This window comes from Podarcis erhardii (assembly GCF_964252035.2).
Source record: "Podarcis erhardii genome assembly, chromosome: 10".
Classification (NCBI taxonomy): Eukaryota; Metazoa; Chordata; class Lepidosauria; order Squamata; family Lacertidae; genus Podarcis; species Podarcis erhardii.
Window position 1 is genome coordinate 76,622,668 of NC_138500.1, and position 19,517 is coordinate 76,642,184.

At 42.7% G+C, this 19,517-nt stretch overlaps 1 protein-coding gene across 7 annotated transcripts in view; it reads right to left on the bottom strand.

Annotated features, from left to right (window-relative positions):
- The window catches only part of ITPR2 (inositol 1,4,5-trisphosphate receptor type 2), a 355,772-nt gene that overhangs the window by 43,779 nt on the left and 292,476 nt on the right, over positions 1-19,517 (bottom strand). For all 7 annotated transcript variants that reach the window (XM_081879044.1, XM_081879042.1, XM_081879045.1 and 4 more), the window contains 2 exons: positions 5,471-5,578; positions 1,205-1,397 (listed from right to left, as the gene is read on the bottom strand). In XM_081879044.1, coding sequence (XP_081735170.1) covers positions 1,205-1,397; positions 5,471-5,578 — 301 coding nt within the window. The remainder of the gene's footprint in view (positions 1-1,204; positions 1,398-5,470; positions 5,579-19,517) is intronic.

Consider the following 19,517-nt stretch of genomic DNA (forward strand, 5'->3'; position numbering starts at 1 on the left):
ACCACACATGCAAGGTCTTAAACTCATCTTTACTATGTGGCCAATTACTGAGCCAGCACTGAGAGTCTATCCACACTGAGAAATTATGCTGACCATTTTGGATTTGCTTTTTCAAAGAACTTGGTCACCACTGGCTCATTTCCATCTAGCTGTGAGTTCTGCAAGTCCTAGTGGAATCTACACACATATAAAAAAATGCTGTGAAAATGCTTTAACGTTTTGAAAAACACATTGAATTTTGCATAGCTCAGTTGCCATCTAGTGTCCAATTTGTATATTGCACTTTACAACACATTTAAAACGTTTTACTTGCAGCTGTGTAGCTGAGTCCCTGGTCTGTGCTTCTCTGTCTGGCTCATATTGTTTGTTTTGCCTATTAGTATTAGTATGACTATTTGTTTAAAATGTGTTCTGTTTTGTAATGGTTAATGAATTATCTTGAATTTTTTTTTATATTCCTTTTGTTGTGAGCTGCTTTCAGCATGGTTTTACCATGAAGAAGTGACATACAAAAAACTCAAACTGATGATGATGATTATTCTTATCATGCTCCTGGGGATGGCATAAAATAATAAAGCTTTTCTAAAGTGCTTCACATATATTATTAACTCAGTATTCTTTATAACATGCTTGTAAAGTAAGTTAGCATTATTATCTTCTAATTATAGATGCAAGTTACTGGCTTGCCTCAGTTCATTGCTAAGGTGATAATTGAATCAGCGTCTTCTCATAACTACTGAGCACAGCAATTTCAGACACACACACACACACACACACACACACACGAAATTATAAATCCTGTCATGATTTGGGTGCTATTCATTAATATTCCATACAAACTATCCCACATAGACAGGTATTGACACTAATTGTCACTGTTCTTTATGGAGAGAGATGTGCTTGTTGTCTTCAGGTAGAAACTTCCGAAACAGAATCTGCAATTAGAGTCAGTACAGATCAGCTTTTCAGATTTCACTTGTGACTAAGCACAAGTCGTTGTTGACTTCTGGATCTAAAATGCTTTGGAGCCATGTCACATGAGTGTCTCTCTTTTTTTCTACACAGTATCACATGGACACACAGAATTTCTGATCAGAATGCTGACATACACTGCTTGATCTCAGAGAGTGGGACAAACTTTGGTTTACATCTTGTGTGAACTAGGCCAATAGCATGTAACAAGCTCACAAATTATTGTACTTACTCCTGATTTTCTTTTGCCACTTCATTTCATTATACAGATCCTCTGTCTGTTGGAAAAAGTCATTTACTTTGCTTCCTTGTTCATCTCTCTCGGTAGTATTGAACACACGGTACTTGGATTCATGCGTGAGGAATTCACAGATATTTGGCACAGGGAAGACTATTTGTTCCATAGTCCTATCATGACGGACGATCTGCAAATATATGTTTCTCACTCAGATGCATACAAGGTTTGAATATCATATATAAACTGATTCTTGCTTCTATGGGCTGAGGAAAGGGACAAATAAGGTGATAGATACAGCTAAATTCTATCCATCTTCCAGACAATGTAATTTGGCACAGTTACAGTTTGTCTACAAGCAGGAAAGAGGGAAATATTAATTTCAAGGGTAGCAAATTGATTGTTCTTTAACAGATGCTCTGCAAGCTTCACTTTGGGAGATTTTCAACTTCAGTCTTTGCCCTCCAAAATCCTAAGCATCCCTTGAAAGGTAGAAAGAAATGTTTAGAAAATGATGCATCCCCAAAGCACAGCAAAGCTTATTTTTAATTATTTTTAATTGCAGAAAACAGTAAAATGCTAAGCATTACACAATGATTAAAATGATTTATTTTTAAAGAAAGTAGCATGAGCTGGAAGTGCTGGTGAACACATGGGTCTTACATGCTGCTAGATGTGGGAGGGAGGCTTTGCCTCATGCCCTCCATGCACAAAAAACAATCTACTTGTATGTGATCAGTGTCCCCATTAAAAAAGGGATGAGAAAGTTTTGCGAGTGGTACCTACTCACATACAAAGGTGGTCTCTGCATCTCACACATTGTGCTACACTGACCTGGGTCGCATGCAACACTAAGCCAATAATGAGAATTAATGGAGAGAATTCACTTACCAAGAATGAGCAAATGAATTCACTTACCAAGAATGAGCAAATATAACTTGGGCTCATGGTTTGTCTCACTCCAGATAAATCATGAATGGTAAAGCATGATTTGGCTTGGTATTACATGTGAACTGGGCCTCTGTATATTGAGAGGGGATAGAGATGAACCAGAGGTTCTCTCTAATGTGTGGCCCTGAATGTCTAAAAAGCAACATGCTGACTGTATTTGTATGTAACATTAAATCATGGTTTAGCACTATGTGGAAAAGCTGTGGTGAGTCCAACAAAGCACCAGGTTCATCTGCTTGCCTCTTCAGAGCAGCTATGAGGACTTCTGCCCTAGAGGCTCTAGAGACTAGGACTGAAATGGTGTCCCTCCACAAACTTTAAAGTGTGGACGAAGGTTTATCAGCTGGAATGCAATACTACAGTGAAAGCTGAAGTACAGGAAGTACATATATTATTATGCAGGATGAAGTCCTTCTGCGCTGATTTGTTTACTTGCCAGGACAAATTTTCCCCACAATTAGCATTCAGAACCTGAGCAAATAGACTCAGCCTTTTGCCATCTGAACACTTAATCAAGAAGATTGTGACATTCCAGGTCCTACTGTCAACACCTGAAATTTAAGGTTTGAAAAGTGGCTTCAGTTTGGGCCAAAACTGATACACAAGGCAAACAATTAAAATGTCCCATTAAATGCTCAATTCATTCTATACTGATGCAAATGATTCAGTTTTGACTATCTTGATAAATGGGCACAATGCTTTCTCAACTGCTCAAGCTTCTTGATACAAGTTAAAACAGCAGTTTTATAAGAAAAATGCATTTCTTTGGTTGTGGCAGGATCCCCCATGCAAACGAGTTTAAAGACACTGGGATCAGTATCCTCAGAGCTAAAATCTTAGAAAAGCAGTGCCCATTTCAAAATCTCTGCCATGAAATTCCCATGTTCCAAGTCCAAAAGTAGTTTGCTATAGTCATATGAACATAAGATTTGCCTTGCTGGATTAGACTAAGGTCCTTTGTTTTGTTTCCAGCAAAGGTCAGCCAGATTGTCTAGACAAGCCATCCCCAAGCTGGTGTCCTCAGATGTTCTAGGCACTAATTCCAAGTCATTAGGCCATGCTGGCTGGGGCTGATGAGAGTTGTAGTCCAAAACATCTGGATGCCACCAGCTTGGAGAACACTGGTGCAGAAGCTTGGGGCACAGTGGTGCTGGCCATTAAGCATTGTCTGGCCCCAAGAAATGATACTTTGAAGTATACTGGTGCTAAACATAGAGACTGCATTTAGTCGTAATGGCTTATAACTACTGTGCTGCTTTTCTAGAAAATAAGATGCCAGAACTCACCATGAACCAGGGGTGTAGCATGTGGAGGGTCAGGAGGGCTGCAGGCACAGATTTGTGAAGAGGTGCAAGGCGGCACAACCAGGCACCCCAATGACAGGTTTCCTTATCAAGACCAGAGCCATGAGGAGGCAAGACAAGACAATCCCAGGCTGGGCCTTCAGGGCTAGGGCGGTGCTGCCACCTGCACATGCCCACCCCTTGGCCAGCTGAGAGGGAGGGGGAGGGCGCCATTGCTGCCACCCACCAAGGAGAGGAGAGGCTCTGTCAGCTGCCTCCTTTTTCGTGAACATGGTGCCACAGCCTTCAGGTCTGCCCTCCTTGCTGGGCAGCTTCAAGCCTATTTCTCCCTCCCTTCACTTTGCTAAACTCTGTGCACACCGCCTAGTCTCCTCCATCTCCTGTCAGACCCCTGTGGCTTGGCCAGTGGAGAGGGCTTGGGTTGCCATGGCCATCCTCCATGCCCTGCCCCTGGGCACCGTCAACCTGCACCATGGCGCTGCCATGAACGCCTCACTTGTTCTCTTATAATGGAAATGGCGCCCACTTGAGAGGTGAGTTCTAGCTGAAGAAAAGCCCTGCTAATCACTAATTAAAAATTTAAAAAGAGAATAACTCGTTAACGTCTCTTAATCCTTTCAAAATCCACCTAGGCTAGTGGCCACCACCAAACCTTGTGCTGGTAATTTCTAGATTGTGTGCTGTGTGAAGAAATACAGTATTTATCTGTGTATAAGTCAAGGTTATTTTATTTAAAAATTATGCTAAAAATTGGGGGTCATCTTATACATGGATAGTGTATTAGCACCGGTGGCATATCTCTTCTTTCTTGTATATAAAAATGCAAGAAGGGCCTTTACACTCGCCAGAAGCTCAGCTCTGCCCTCACCGGTCCTGGAAAGAGCTCAGTGACTTTGTGCCTGTTCATTGGGGAAGATAGGAAGCCCAGAGCACTTGTTCTTTAGATGTTCCTTTTATGAAGAGGCATGTAGTAAGACCATTGATCCTCTACTGGTGAGGCTTGCTGACCTCCCAGAAAAGCAAAAATTCGACCTTTTCCTGTTAGGCAAGAATCAGATAATGACTAGCATGGTCACCAGATTCTGTGTATAGGTCTGCAGGCGCAGATCATCTCCCAACTCAAACTAGTTTGTTAAGAAAATCCCCAAACTCGGATCTATTGGTGACTCTAGGTCAACTACCTGCGGTAGTTTATTGTTGTACATTGTTTTTAAATTTATTGCTGTACATTGTTTTAATTGTTTGTTTTCCTTCTGTGACTGTACCCCCAAGTGTGTTTTATAAGCTGGTCTCCGACCGTAATAAATTATCTATCTATCTATCTATCTATCTATCTATCTATCTATCTATCTATCTACATGGATAGTGGAGAGGTGGGATGGGCAATTGGTGGCTGCAGCAATTGCAGATGATTGGTGGGTGCGACAAGGCCACTGGCTACTGCGGCAATTGGGCGGGCGATTGGCGTTCGCTTTTGGCGAGTGTACAGATGATTGGTGGATTTGTCGATGTGCACACGATTGGCTGTGCCGGTCCTGTGGGCGAACAATTCTTGGCAAACCCCCCCCCCAAGCTCAGCAACTGTGGGCAATCCTCCCCAAAAAAGCTCAACAACTCTGGGCAATCTCCCCAAATTTTCTCAATTTGGAGTCCCAGAAAAAAGGGGGCATCTTATACATGGGGGCATGAGGTTTAACACAGAAAAATACGGTACTTAATTTTGTCTACTCTGCACATCCTTCTTCACATTGTTCAGAACTGAATGGTGGCTGTCACATCCCCTCCCTCTTTTAATGCACTGTCCCTTAGAGTGGAACTCAAGTGGATGCCTCATTTAAATAAAGGACTAGAAATTATCTCCAGCTTCATCTACTCCACTCCCTGCAATGAAGATTCTTAACGAGATGGCTAACTTTGACATTCATGGAACTGGGAGGTTCAGAGGCATTTTCCAGAGGTCCAAGTGTGTTGACTCTACATGTTTTGCATTCAGTGAACAACGCTTTACCTCAATCTGGGCTGTGTGATTAGCATAGTGCTTCAAAGCATCATCTCCTTCTTCTGGATCAGACCCAGGCTTCAACATATGCTGCAGTATTTTATTGTGGCGAGCCAGCTAGAAGGCAAAGGATGGAAAATATTTGATTCAGTCCCTGTCAGAACTCTCTCCCCATCTCTGCAAAACCCATAAACACATATTACATACTACAATGAGTAAGGCTTGTTTCTTCCATCAGTAAGAATAAAAATATGCCCATCCTCAAGGATCAACCGTGGGTCCTGGTTGTTGTTCGATGATGCTTACCCAGTGCCCTCTTCTACACAACTGTTAAGTGAATCCTGTCCTCCACTGAATCCAATCACTCTTCACGTTATACATCTGACAAAGTAAGCAGCAGTCCACAAAAGCACAATACAGTCATACCTTGGAAGTCAAACAAAATCTGTTCCAGAAGTCCATTCGACTTCCTAAATGTTTGAAAACCTGCAGCTTATCAGAAGCTGCAAAAGCCCCGTCAGACATTCGGCTTCCAAAAATAGTTCACAAACTGGCACAGTCACTTCCAGGTTTGCGGTGTTCGGGAGCCAAAATGTTTGGAAACTAAGCTGTTCAAAAACCAAGGTACGGCTGTACAATGTATTCATGTTAAGGATTCATTTAGACCCTTTGCCATTTTTGCTACCACACAGTTCGCCTTCTAGAGCTTTGCCAAGAGGTTTCTCCACAGTGTGTGTGTGTCCTGGGAGGTTGTGTAAGATCTTGTGTTTGGTTAAGCATTCAGTGGCTGGAGAATGTTGAATGAGGGTGCCAACACTTATAGTTTGAAAACGTGCATTTAAAAAAAGGAAGGAAGGAAAAGTAAAGCAAGAAAAAAAAAGCAAGATGAAATTGGGTAGTTTTTAAAAATGTTTTTAGCTAGACTCCCTGTAATAACAGTTATAAAGTTATTTCCACTCTCTGTGTACCATCAAAGCTGAATAGTGATTTCTATTATGCATGTAGCAACTTCCCTTCCAAAATCTAGTATTGTTTTATACTCTTAACACCTTACCACACAGATAACAATTTGTTAACAAACATTAAAAACAGCAGGGTATTAATCACTGAACAATGGGAGATCTTGGAATCACATGTTGAGAGGTTTAATTAGGCTGATTATGTTCTCTGTAGCAACTGAAAGAGCTAATCTTTCCCTAGCAAGCAGTGGCATGGATAGGCCACTGGAAGCCAGGCCTCACCTCCTTTTGATTCATTTATTCAGATAATTTCACTTGGCCCAGGCTGGTATATCTGTCATTGTTTGTTAAGTCCACTGCCTTGTCAATCCTTGAGCCATTTCCCACAGTCACCTTGTTGACATACTCCATGCTCATGCCTTCTTTCTGGGCACGGCATGCTAGATGAGCCCCAAAACTCCTACAGTGGGTACCAAACTGGTGATCTGAGGGATGTCAGATGAGGAGTTAACTTGTGCATCACAACCCTGCTCTGAACAAAGGAGGGATCTGCAGGGAGACCAGCCCACACCAGTGTAAAATATCTCCTTGCACCAACAGGACAGAGCATTCTAGGTGGTATTCCCAGAATATGGCAAGGAGAGGACAGGAGCCCTGCTCTGACAATAGTTTCATACAACTATTAAAAGTGAAGGGACCCTGTTTTCTTTTCCGTCTGCCCCCTTCCTGTTTAATCAATGTATATAATGCTTAACTGAAAAATTGGTGCTTCTAAACAGTCTCTAAAAGCAGCATGGTCAGCTTTGCTCACTCAGTCTGAGCACCTAGCCCTGCCGCTGCCATTGTATACAGATGGCCTTCATCTCCTTCTCCCTCACTGCACCCTCTACTGAACATGATCCAGGTCTGACAGCATCCTTGTCCCCCTCCCCCATATTATATATCCTTTTTGAAAGTATTTATTTATATCTGACCTGTAAATTCCATGTTTAAGTCCTTCCTGTCCTTGAATTTTCCCTCCCCTATTCTGTTTCCTGTCTCTAAAATCTTATCAAGGGACTGATGGAAAATGGCTCTTTTTTGTTTTTATTGTATGCCAATATAAGGACTGTTGTCCAATGGTGGAATAAAAATATGAGAAACTACACAATAAATACATATACCCAACCTTTGGGTATATTCAGTTGAAGACTGAATGGGCTAATGCATGAGGGCCTCTTCTGATTGGGTCAGCTGGCTTTTAGACTTCATACACACACTACTTCTCCTTCCCAACATATGGTTCTGCTGCACATTTATGGTCTTGGTGGTTTATGTCTCTCATCTACTTGGGATCTTTGCTATGCTAATACCTAATTACTCCAGGGACTGCTGAACTAAGTGTGATGCAAAGAAGGATTTCTCAATTAAAGGTTGTGTGGTCTTGCCCTTCAATCAAGGTGGAATCTTAGTCAGGAAATACATGATCAGGAGATCATACTATATCTGAGAGGAGGAAACCCACTGCAAATTCTTTATCTCTCCTAAAATTAAAATATAGAACTTTTTGTAAAGCTTCTTGCAGATTCCCTTTAATACAAAATTGCAAGCTCTGTCTTCATCTCGTACAAGTGTGTTTCAGCTTAGCAGAGGGTGCCTGCTGCAATATATTGTTTCAGCAATGAGTCTGGTTTATTGCATTGCATGTCCCTCTGAGCACACTATCTAGATGTGCTATACTGTAAGGTGACTTTAGGTGAGGCTACCTTGAAAGGAGGCATTCATAAAAATGGAATACAACATTTATTGCTTTTCAATAACCTCTAGGTGGTCTACAAGCAAAAAAGACATCTCTTCCACCTCTTCCCTGAATCTTTCACAAATCTGAACTGAAAAGTGAAAGTTGTTTTCTTTCAGGTCCATGTGCCCTTGCCAGTAATGGGGATCCAACATTACAAAATGGCATCTTTGATCTTGTAAAAGTTACAGGGATCTACAAACATAATTGGTTAAAAAAACCACACCAAAATGGGCAGAATCCAGCTGAATGTCCTCCTGAGCAGGACAATGCTGCTGGATTGTGTTCATTATCTGCAGCATATGTAAATCAGTGAATGTACTGATTCATTATGACGACTATACAGTGGTGCCCCGCAAGACGAATGCCTCACAAGACGAAAAACTCGCTAGACGAAAGGGTTTTCCGTCTTTTGAGGTGCTTCGCAAGACGAATTTCCCTATGGGCTTGCTTCGCAAGACGTTTCGTCTTGCGAGTTCTTGCAAGTTTTTTTCCCTTTCCCCCCCTTTTTCTAAGCCGCTAAGCCGCTAATAGCCGCTAAACCGCTAATAGCGCTAATCCGCTAATAGCCGTGCTTCGCAAGACGAAAAAACCGCAAGATGAAGAGACTCACGGAACAAATTAATTTCGTCTTGCGAGGCACCACTGTACTGTTAGGCTTTGAACAGCGAATCTTTTTTAAAAAATAATAATATTTATTAACATTTTAAAGACTATAAAAGAAAGAAAAAGAATTAAACAAAACAATACAATACAATACAAAAACAAAAACACCACACAACCCCAACCCCAAAACATTAAATTAACAAAACCAAACAAACACAATTTAAAACACATCTAATAAGTTCAGTATCTTAACTTTCATTTACTTGTTTCAGCGACCTCCTCACACCTCCCTTTTTGTATTCCACTTTAATTACCTGTTTCAGCAATTCCTTTCCATCTTCCTCTGTTTTCTGTCCTGTAATTTATCTTAACATATTCTAACCTTATTTTTCCCTTTAATATATAATTGTCTTAACATATTTTAACCTTATTTTCCCTTTAATACTCTAATAATCTATTTGTACTTAATTCCTTATAACATCTCTACTAAAGCCATATAACTCCTTTCCAACATTTTTCTAACACTCATTAATTTTACAATATTTTTATAAATAGTCTTTAAACTTTTTCCAATCTTCTTCCACCGACTCTTCTCCCTGGTCCCGGATTCTGCCAGTCATATCCGCCAATTCCCTATAGTCCATCAACCTGGTGATCTTCGTCCGATGCTCTTAACTCTTTTCTAAGTCCCTTCTGCGAGTCTTCTTCATATTTATACATGAGCTTTACTTTGTCTTCCACTGATCTTATTTTCATTTTCCTTCCTTTGAGGCTAAAGAGTAGATCTCGGGGAAACTCCCACCTAAAGATGATTTTATTCCTTCTCGACAGGGCAACCAAATCTCCGTAGTTAAATCTAAGATCCGAAAGGTATTTCAGGACGTCTTTCAAAATTTCCACTCTTGACTGTTGTTCTTCTAAGTTCTTCTGGTAGTTCCAACAGTCTCTTATTTTGTTCTTCTCTTTTTTCCCCTCCTCTTCCAAGTCCGAAGGCCCTCACAGTTTTAATCTCTTCTTGACCCAAGTCCCGGTCCCAAAAATCATCAAATTCCTGTGTGAGGAAATCTATCAAACTTTCCTTCTCCAGTTCAGGTAGGGCTCTGATCCTCGAAATCTGATTTTCTTTAAATTCAATCATAGCAGGCATCAACTTATGGTCATCAAATTGCATCTGTAAGGCTGGGACTCTCTCTCTCTCTCCAATTGTGTTACTTTAGGTTCAAAGGCAATAACTTTCTCCCTAGCCTTCTCCGCAGTTTGCCATGTCAAAGTAGATTCCTGTGTCAGTTTCTGAATAGTTTCTGTATTGGTGTTCACTTTTTGTCCCAAATTGTCGATTTTGGTAATTACCACATCCACCTTTTTGTGAAGCTGTTCCAATGAGTTACTTATCTTGCATAATACATCCACTAAGGCCTCTTCTGTCAACATTCTTAACCGATTCAAGGTCCCCAGCATCTCACCGGTTTTTATCTTGCAGCTGGAAATTCCCCCAGCTCAACTCTTGTGACAGTTTCAAAGGTTTCCTCTAGAGGGAAACAGTTCCTCTAGAGGGAAACAGTTTCTATTTGTATTAGTCCTTTTAAACTCAATTCAAACCATAAAGTTAGTTTCAATTTTCTGTTACTTTTACTCCTTTTTAAACGCAGACGGAGACAGTGGAAACAATGTATTCCTCTTATTTAACTAACTGTCAGTGAACGTTCTAATCACGGTCAATGAGCCTTCCAGAACACGTCAGTCCTGTTGGCAGCCCGTTTCCAGGATCGGAGCGGTGGTATATTAACTCTGTTCGCTCTCTCCTGCAGGTATACTAAGGCCAAAACTTTCCCCCTCTTCTCCTGCCACCAAGGGGGGTTTAGTATTTTTTACTGATGGAAATTTAGTCCTTTGCAATAGGCTTTCCGAGACTTCAGCTTGCATCCTCGTTGCTTCAATCTATTTACAAAAGGGGAAGGTGGACTTCCTGTTTTAGACCTCCCCGTTTCGGCACCAAATTAAGACGTTTAAAAATCCAATTCTCCGCTCTACTCATGGGTAGTTGCTTTAAAATCCAATTGTCCACAGGAAAAAGTCAGCGCTCTCCGGCAACAGCTATGCGGCTTCGCTCCGTGGAAGAAGCAGTCAATTCAAAGCACTGTGCCGCTCACCCCACGTCGCTCCGGATCCCCGAAACCGGGTCTCCCCGCGAGTAGGGGAGGCGCAAAAGGTGCCAGCCGAATCCCACGTTCACAGGCTTCACCCGCCTGTGATTTCTAGTGGGTCTCCGCCTTCACCGTGGCGGCCAGACCCAGATCCCACGAAGTAAATTCCTCCCGATCAGAGGAATTCCGCCATTACCGGAGGCGCTAACCCGGAAGTCCCTGAAGAAGTGTGCATGCACACGAAAGGTGTCTGAAGAAGTGTGCATGCACACGAAAGCTCATACCAAGAACTAACTTAGTTGGTCTTTAAGGTGCTACTGGAAGGAATTTTTTTATTTTGTTTTGACTATGGCAGACCAACACAGCTACCTATCTGTAACCGGAAGTCCCTGAACAGCGAATCTTGCAACAGGAATCTAGCTCTGGATACAGCAACAGGTGATTCTTCCAAATGAATGATTTCTTTATCTAAGGCTGGCATTATGGACACTCATACAGAGAATGTATGATAGATTTTTTTTTTAATTATTATTATTATTATTATTATTATTTTAAAAAGATGGATAAAAGAAGAAATGGTTTATCTAGTCTCCTAGCAGTGTTTTTCTAGGTAGACTTTCATTTTGACTGAAGGTCAAGGTTGCTGAATCCTTAATCAAAGGAACCTTTCTTGCCTCAAATTTAGTTCAGCACCAATCCCAGATGTGATTAAACATACACAATAGCAAGAATGCTTAGTAAGTGGGATGTGTTTTCTAATAAGATTCTATACTGGACATAAGCAATAATATAATCTCTGAGGTCATTTCCAACTCTGAACTGTTTCTCTGTACCTCATCAGATTTTCTCAAAGTCCTAAGAAATGCAGCTCTCAGCTAGGAAAAATGGTACATGGCCTCATGGGTCCATTTTTAAATTTGAAAATCTATTAGCTAATGATGATAAGAGCCCCAGGCCTCTTTAGTAAAGAAGTAAAGGACTCACCAAACCACCTCTACAGAACTAAGTCAACTCAGGACTCTGAAAAAGAAAATCTGGTAACAAAAACCTGTACACATGAAACTGATACAAATGCAAAAGCACATTTATTGGTCTGAGGATTTAGGATTTTTCACTTTTCAAAGTTCAAGTTCTCAAATAGTGTAGCTGAGATGCAACAGAGCTGACAGCTGTGGTTCTGCATCCTCAATGCACATGCAAATTCAAAGGTAAGTGCTATTAGGGGTTTTCAGTGGGCTCTTCTGATCTACAGTAGTAAGAATACACTTCTAGGAACAGCATGCTATGCATCCTGCCTTTTCAGGTGATTCGGGTGTTAAATATGCATTTAAAGCAAGGCTCACTACATAAACAAGCAGTATTATTGCTCTCACTGAGTTTGTGATATTGGGTGTCATTCCGTGTTGTCTGTGTGTAAGTGGAATGGACTTTTGATCACACAGAAGGACTTCTTCTCTTTCCTGTCCTCTCCCCTGGAGCTCTTCCCAACACCCGCATTATGACTCACCTTCCTAAATGAATATGCAAGATGCATGAAGATGAGAGCATCCTAAAACATGCTTGTTTCTAGTAGACCTGGGTTCGGAGTTGACAGGGTATAGAAACAAAGCCAACATCCTGAGATGTTAAGAGAGAAAGCCTCAGAACTGAAAGGCCTGCAGCTGCTGAGACTAGGTGTCATTTCTGTGGTTGATGAATGATTGTAAATCACAGCAATGATGTGCTTCTACAAGTGCCACACAGTACCCATTCTGTATGTGTAAAGAGTCATTCCTTTAGTGTGACAGAACTTGACTTTGGAATTCCCCTACTGACATAGGAAGGTGCCATAACTGTACTCCTGTAGACTCCTACCAAAAACTTTTGTGTTTTGTTGGGCCCATCAAGGCACATGATTGAATAGTTACATCTGTGTTTAAATTCACTTCAGATGTTTATTGTTTTGTGATGTTTTTAACAGTTTATAAATGTTTTCTATGAAGGCCTGGTTTTTTTTATTTGCAAATGGTGTCGTGCATAATAGCTTCCACCAAGTTTGCTACTTGTATTGTTTTATTCATACTACTTTCTTGCAGTACAGATATGTGATTCCAAACTGATTGTTACTGTGCGTGTTTTAATCTACAAAGGGTTAACATGGATTGGATCTGTGATAGCCTTATTATTAGTGCTGCAATTGTTCATTAGATCAGGCAACTGATTACAATATTTTTGATCAATTAAAATGTGTTTCTGATTAGCTGGCAGATTTAAAAACAAAGAAATTAACATTTGTCTAATGCAAACATTTAGAAAAACAGCAAGTGTTATCTTAGAAGACTTTCCCTTCTTGACATGCATAGGAGGGAATTCCTTCTAAAAAAATGGTGCCCATCTAAAAGCAAAGAAATGCACACTTTTCATTTCAGAGCTATTATATTCATATGCAAATATATGAAGATTTGCTTAAATAATTTATCAATTACAACTCATGCAGCTAGCCAAATCTTGGATCTCTTTAATTAGGCAGCATCTCTGTTTATCATCATTCTTAGGCTAACACCTGTGCTTGTATGTGAGAAATTATTATTATTATTATTATTATTAATAATAATAATAATAATATCATTATTTTTAAAAATACTCAATGGGGCAAAACTCCTTAAATGAGAGATCAAATGCCTGCTCTCCTCCACCAGAGTCTCACTGAAGTCAACAGGATATGCATTGTCAGGTCACATGTCTGACTCTGGGCTAAGTTATGACACTAAAGGATAATACTCTAATGGGCAAAAAGTCAACAAGATGCAGAGAGAGAAAGTTGCCAAGGATTCTCTTCGCAACAGAACAGCACCTTCAGACATTTGTTTCATATTTCTGGGGCTCATTAGTGTCAAGCCCCTGTTGCACCTTCCACACTGGATCTTTAGAGAGAGCGTAGTGTTATAAACCATTTTAATGAACTGCAAGGTTCTCCTATTTCAGTCCTACCAGTCCAAGTCAAAGTGCCTTGCAACAGCTTCTGATTCTGCTGGCATTAACTAGATTCTGACAGTGTCAGAATGACACTGCTATCTTGTCTCATCAGGATGATGACTACAAAAACAAACATGCAGAACATAAAAAGTTCTAGAATCATAGAATCATAGAGTTGGAAGAGACCACAAGGGCCATCGAGTCCAACCCCCTGCCAAGCATCAGGCCTGGCAAGCAATGATTTGAGTCCCAAGGGAGTGGTGTTTCCATATTATCTCTGAGCTCTGGCACTGCAGTCAACTGAGGTGCAACACTGCTCAGAGAGAAATCTGCAAACTCAGCAAAGCCCCACACCAATTTCAGTCTAGGGACCTAAATTACACCTTTTGTGCAGTTAGGGGATTTTTCTTCCAAGAGAGTGGCTCTCCAGAGAAGTTTGGAGTGACTTTCCAGAGAAGCTGTTTTAAGACTTCAAGACATTATCACTCTATTTCTCATTATTTATAGTGCATTTATAGTGCACTTAAAAACCAGCAAATAAGAAAAAGGTACTGCTATGTACAGCTATTGTGCCTACCTAAAGAAAGTTGGGAGCACAGCTTTCAGGTGTAAAAAAGTATAGTCCAGAGTTCAAACGTATTTATGTGTGCATCTGTATCTAAATCTATAAAAACACCCACACACCCCTGTATGTTTCCTTGAGGTGTGTTTTCTCATTCCAATGAAAGGGAAATGAAATCTAGGTATGTGTAATTGCATTTGCATGTATTCAAACCATACCTCTCCCTTTCCTCTGTTGTGGTCTCTCCAACTGTCAAATATCAGATTTGTAAGCTGCAAGGAGCAGAAGTCTGTCCTTAACTGTAATTAAGCAATTTCTGAGTTCTGACATTAACTGTACTTAAGGTCAATTGTTTCACATGGTTAAGTGTGAAAAGGGATTTGCCTCAGAGAAAAGCAGGCACAGAGATAGAGAGTACATGCTCTCAAAGCTGGCCCCTAATTTTTAAAAACTAGTTTAAAAAGAGCAAGTGCTATGCCTGTCCTGGCTCCTATTTCTGTTGTTTGTCAACAATGAATTGGGTTGGGGAGGTTCCCTGTAGAACAAACACATGATTTTACAGGTATGCAAAGGTAGACCACAATCCACTGGTGGGCCACTGGTCAATTTGTAGTGGACCATATAGCATTTGTTGGTTGTTGGGATTTTCCCCAAGAAGGTTGAACTAATAATAATAATAATAATAATTTTTATTTATATCCCGCCCTCCCCAGCCGAAGCTGGGCTCAGGGCGGCTAACAGCAATCAAAATAATCCAACGATTCTAAAAAAACATTTCATTATAAAAATTAATTAAAATCAATTTATGGCAACCAATAAGCAAAATTCTGTGCAGATTGCCAGAGGAGGGGGGTCAGGCTGCGCCCTGACCAAAGGCCTGGTGGAACAGCTCTGTCTTGCAGGCCCTGCGGAAGGATGTCAAGTCCCGCAGGGCCCTAGTCTCTTGTGACAGAGCATTCCACCAGATTGGAGCCGCGGCCGAAAAGGCTCTGGCTCTAGTTGAGGCCAGCCTAACCTCTCTGTGGCCTGGGATCTTCAAGATGTTTTTGTTTGCAGACCGTAAGTTCCTCTGTGGGACATACCAGGAGAGGCGGTCCCGTAGGTACGAGGGTCCTAGGCCGTATAGGGCTTTAAAGGTTAAAACCAGCACCTTAAACCTGATCCTGTACTCCACCGGGAGCCAGTGCAGGTGGTATAGTACCGGATGAATGTGATCTCGCAGCGAAGACCCCATAAGGAGTCTTGCCGCGGCATTCTGCACCCGCTGGAGTTTCTGGGTCAGTCTCAAGGGTAGCCCCACGTAGAGCGAGTTACAATAATCCAGTCTGGAGGTGACCGTCGTGTGGATCACAGTGGCTAGGTCAGGGCGAGAGAGATAAGGAGCCAACTGCTTACCTTGGCGGAGATAAAAAAATGCCGCCTTTGTTATAGCTGTAATCTGCGCCTCCATAGAGAGGGAGGTATCGAAGATTACACCCAAACTCTTAACGGACGGTGCTGGCACTAATTGCACCCCCGCAAGAGATGGGAGTTGCCCCCTCAATCCCATATCGCCCCGTCCCAGCCAGAGGACCTCTGTCTTCGAAGGATTTAACTTCAACCGGCTCCCACGTAACCATCCAGCCACAGCTTCCAGACATCTGGTCAGTGTGTCTGGGGCCGAGTCAGGATGGCCATCCATCAACAGATAGAGTTGGGTGTCATTGGCATACTGATGGCAACCCAGCCCAAAACTCCGGACAAGCTGGGCGAGGGGGCGCATAAAGATGTTAAAAAGCATCAGGGAGAGAATCGCACCCTGAGGCACTCCACACACCAAGGAGTGGCGCGATGACAATTCCCCCCCCCCAAGCGCCAACCTCTGTCTCCGACCAGAGAGAAACGAGCGCAGCCATTGAAGGACTGTGCCCTGAATCCCCACGTCGGCAAGGCGGTGGTCCAAGAGTTTGTGATCAACCATGTCGAAGGCTGATGACAGGTCTAGAAGAATCAGCAGCCCCGACCCGCCTCGATCCAGCTGCCTGCGGAGATCATCTGTTAGGGCAACCAGAGCCGTCTCGGTCCTATGATCAGTGCGGAAGCCGGACTGGAATGGATCCAGGGCCGATGTTTCATCCAGAAACCTACCAAGCTGTTCAGCAACCGCTCTCTCAATCACCTTACCCAGGAATGGAAGATTCGAAACTGGGCGGTAATTGGATAGATCTAAGGGATCTAATGATGTTTTCTTTAAGAGCGGGCGCACCACTGCCTCCTTCAGTTCCCCTGGGAATATCCCAGTGCCAAGGGACAAATTGATGATATCACCCAGGGGGGCCCGCACCTCGTCTGGACACGCTCTAATCAGCCAAGACGGGCACGGGTCAAGAGGACAGGTGGTGGGCTTTCCAGCTCGGAGGAGTCTGTCCACATCGGCTGGGGATATCTGGTCAAAGTGGTCCAATACTGGACCCGAGGACAGTCGAGGGGCCTCCAGTTCCTTTATTGTATCCAAATTGGCAGGGAGGTCATGGAGGAGCAACAGGACCTTCTCCGCAAAAAAGCTCGCAAATGCCTCACAGCTGTGTGTCAAATTGTTATTTAAATTTGGCTGTCCTTCAAGGGACGTTAAAGACCTAATTATACTAAATAATTGTGCTGGGCGAGAGCTAGCGGAGGCAATGGAGGCCGAGAAGTAGGACTTCTTAGCGGCCTTCACTGCCATCTCGTAGGTTTTCATAAAAACCCTATAAGATGTTCTTGAGGCTCCGTCACAGGCACCCCGCCATACTCGCTCTAGCCGTCTGAGGTCCCGCTTCATTTTCCGAAGTTCCTCGGTAAACCAGGAAGCCCAGTTTCTGCGGGGTCGCAGAGGGCGCTTAGGTGTGATCTCATTGATGGCTGCCAGGAGCTGGATATTTCAGCCCTCAACAAGCTCAGTCAATGAGTCGCCAGGGGGAGCAAGGTCCCGCAAGGCCTGACGGAATCTATAAGGGTCCATCAGCCTCTGAGGGCGAGCCCAAATTGGCTCGCCACCTAAGCAGGGTGGGGGTGGAAAATCAATCCTGGCTTTCAGAGCGTAGTGATCAGACCATGGCACCTTCATCGAAGGAGACATGATCACATCTATACCGACGCCAAAGATCAGATCCAGCGTGGGGTCTGCTTCATGTGTGGGGCCCGAAACAAACTGGGAGACCCCTAGTGTCGCCATGGAAGACACCAGGTCCAGAGCCTGTGAGGAGGGAGTGGCATCAGCATGGACGTTGAAGTCCCCCAATACCAATAGGTTAGGGAACTCCAAGGCCCAGCCAGCCACCGCCTCTAGCAGGCCTGACAGGGTGGCTGCTGGTGCGCTAGGTGGCCAGTACACCAGCCAGACAGCCAAGCTCACCTCGGAGCCCCACACTAGGCCAACACATTCAATGCCGGGGATCGATGGCGATGGTAGAGCCCTGAAAGAACTAGGTAGCCCTAGTCTGATTAAGATCACTTGTTCTGTCTTAAGCAAGACTGAACATCCAGGATGATTTAACAAAGATTACTGATTTATCATTGCAGTCTTCAGCTGCGATGCTTACCCCATTTAGCTGGGGGTAAGCTTCATTCAATTCAATAGAATTTAATTCTCAGTACACATGGCTAGGATTGCACTGTTAATTAGCAAGAAATCTTATTAAGTGCATGCATGTGGGAGAAATGATACTGGGTGTTCCCTGGTGAGAACAAGGAGTGCCAGGGTGGGGAATATGTAATTTTGCCCCCTCTGTTAATGTAAGCTTAAGACTGCGGAGAAAGCAGCGGAAGTGAGATTAACAACAACATATTATTTATAACCCAGTGATCTGGCTGGGTTTCCCCAGCCACTCTGGGTGGCTCCCAACAAAATATTAAAAATACAATAAAACATCAGACATTAAAAACTTTCCTAAACAGGGCTGCCTTCAGATATCTTCTAAAAGTCAGATAGTTGTTTATTTCCTTGACATCTGATGGGAGAGTGTTCCACAGGGCGGGCGCCACCACTGAGAAGGCCCTCTGCCCGGTTCCCTGCAACCTTACTTCTCCCAAAGAGGGAACCGCCAGAAAGCCCTCAGCGCTGGACCTCAGTGTCCGGGCAGAATGATGGGGGTGGAGACGCTCCTTCAGGTATACTGGGGTGAGGCCATTTAGGGCTTTAAAGGTGAGCACCAACACTTTGAATTGTGCTCAGAAATGTACTGGGAGGCAATGTTGGTCTTTCAGCGCCTCTAAGGGTCTTTTGCTGGTTCCCTCACTGTGAGAAGTGAAGTTACAGGGAACTAGGCAAAGGGCCTTCTCAGTAGTGGCACCCTCCCTGTGGAATGCCCTCCCTTCAGATGTCGAGATAAACAATTACACAACTTTTAGAAGACATCTGAAGGCAGCCCTGTATCGGGAAGGTTTTAATGTTTGATGTTTTACTATGTTTTTATATATGCTGTAATAATATTTTTATATAATAATATAAATGATGTTGTTGTTATTATACTTGGTAGGTAGCACTGGTGGTCTCTGTTGTATTGCTGTATTTTGGATCTGGTAGTAGTTATTATGGTTGCCATATGTTTGTTGCTGTTGTTTAGATAAATGTTTTTAGAGGATATCTTATCTAATTGTTTTGTGCTGCTTTAAATGTTAATTCTTATTGTATCATTTGTATTTATTTGTGATTATTATGGTGTAGTATCCATTCTTAAGGAAATCAGCCATGAGTGCTCACTGGAAGGACAGATCATGAAACTGAGGCTCCAATACTTTGGCCACCTCATGAGAAGAGAAGACTCCCTGGAAAAGACCCCGATGTTGGGAAAGATGGAGGGCACAAGGAGAAGGGGACGACAGAGGACAAGATGGTTGGATAGTGTTCTCGAAGCTACCAGCATGAGTTTGACTAAACTGCAGGAGGCAGTGGAAGACAGGAGGGCCTGGCGTGCTCCGGTCCATGGGGTCACGAAGAGTCAGACACGACTAAACGACTAAACAAATGGTATAGTAAACAGATCAGAGATTTCTTATGCATATGGACTGGTATATAAGTTACCTAAATATTCTT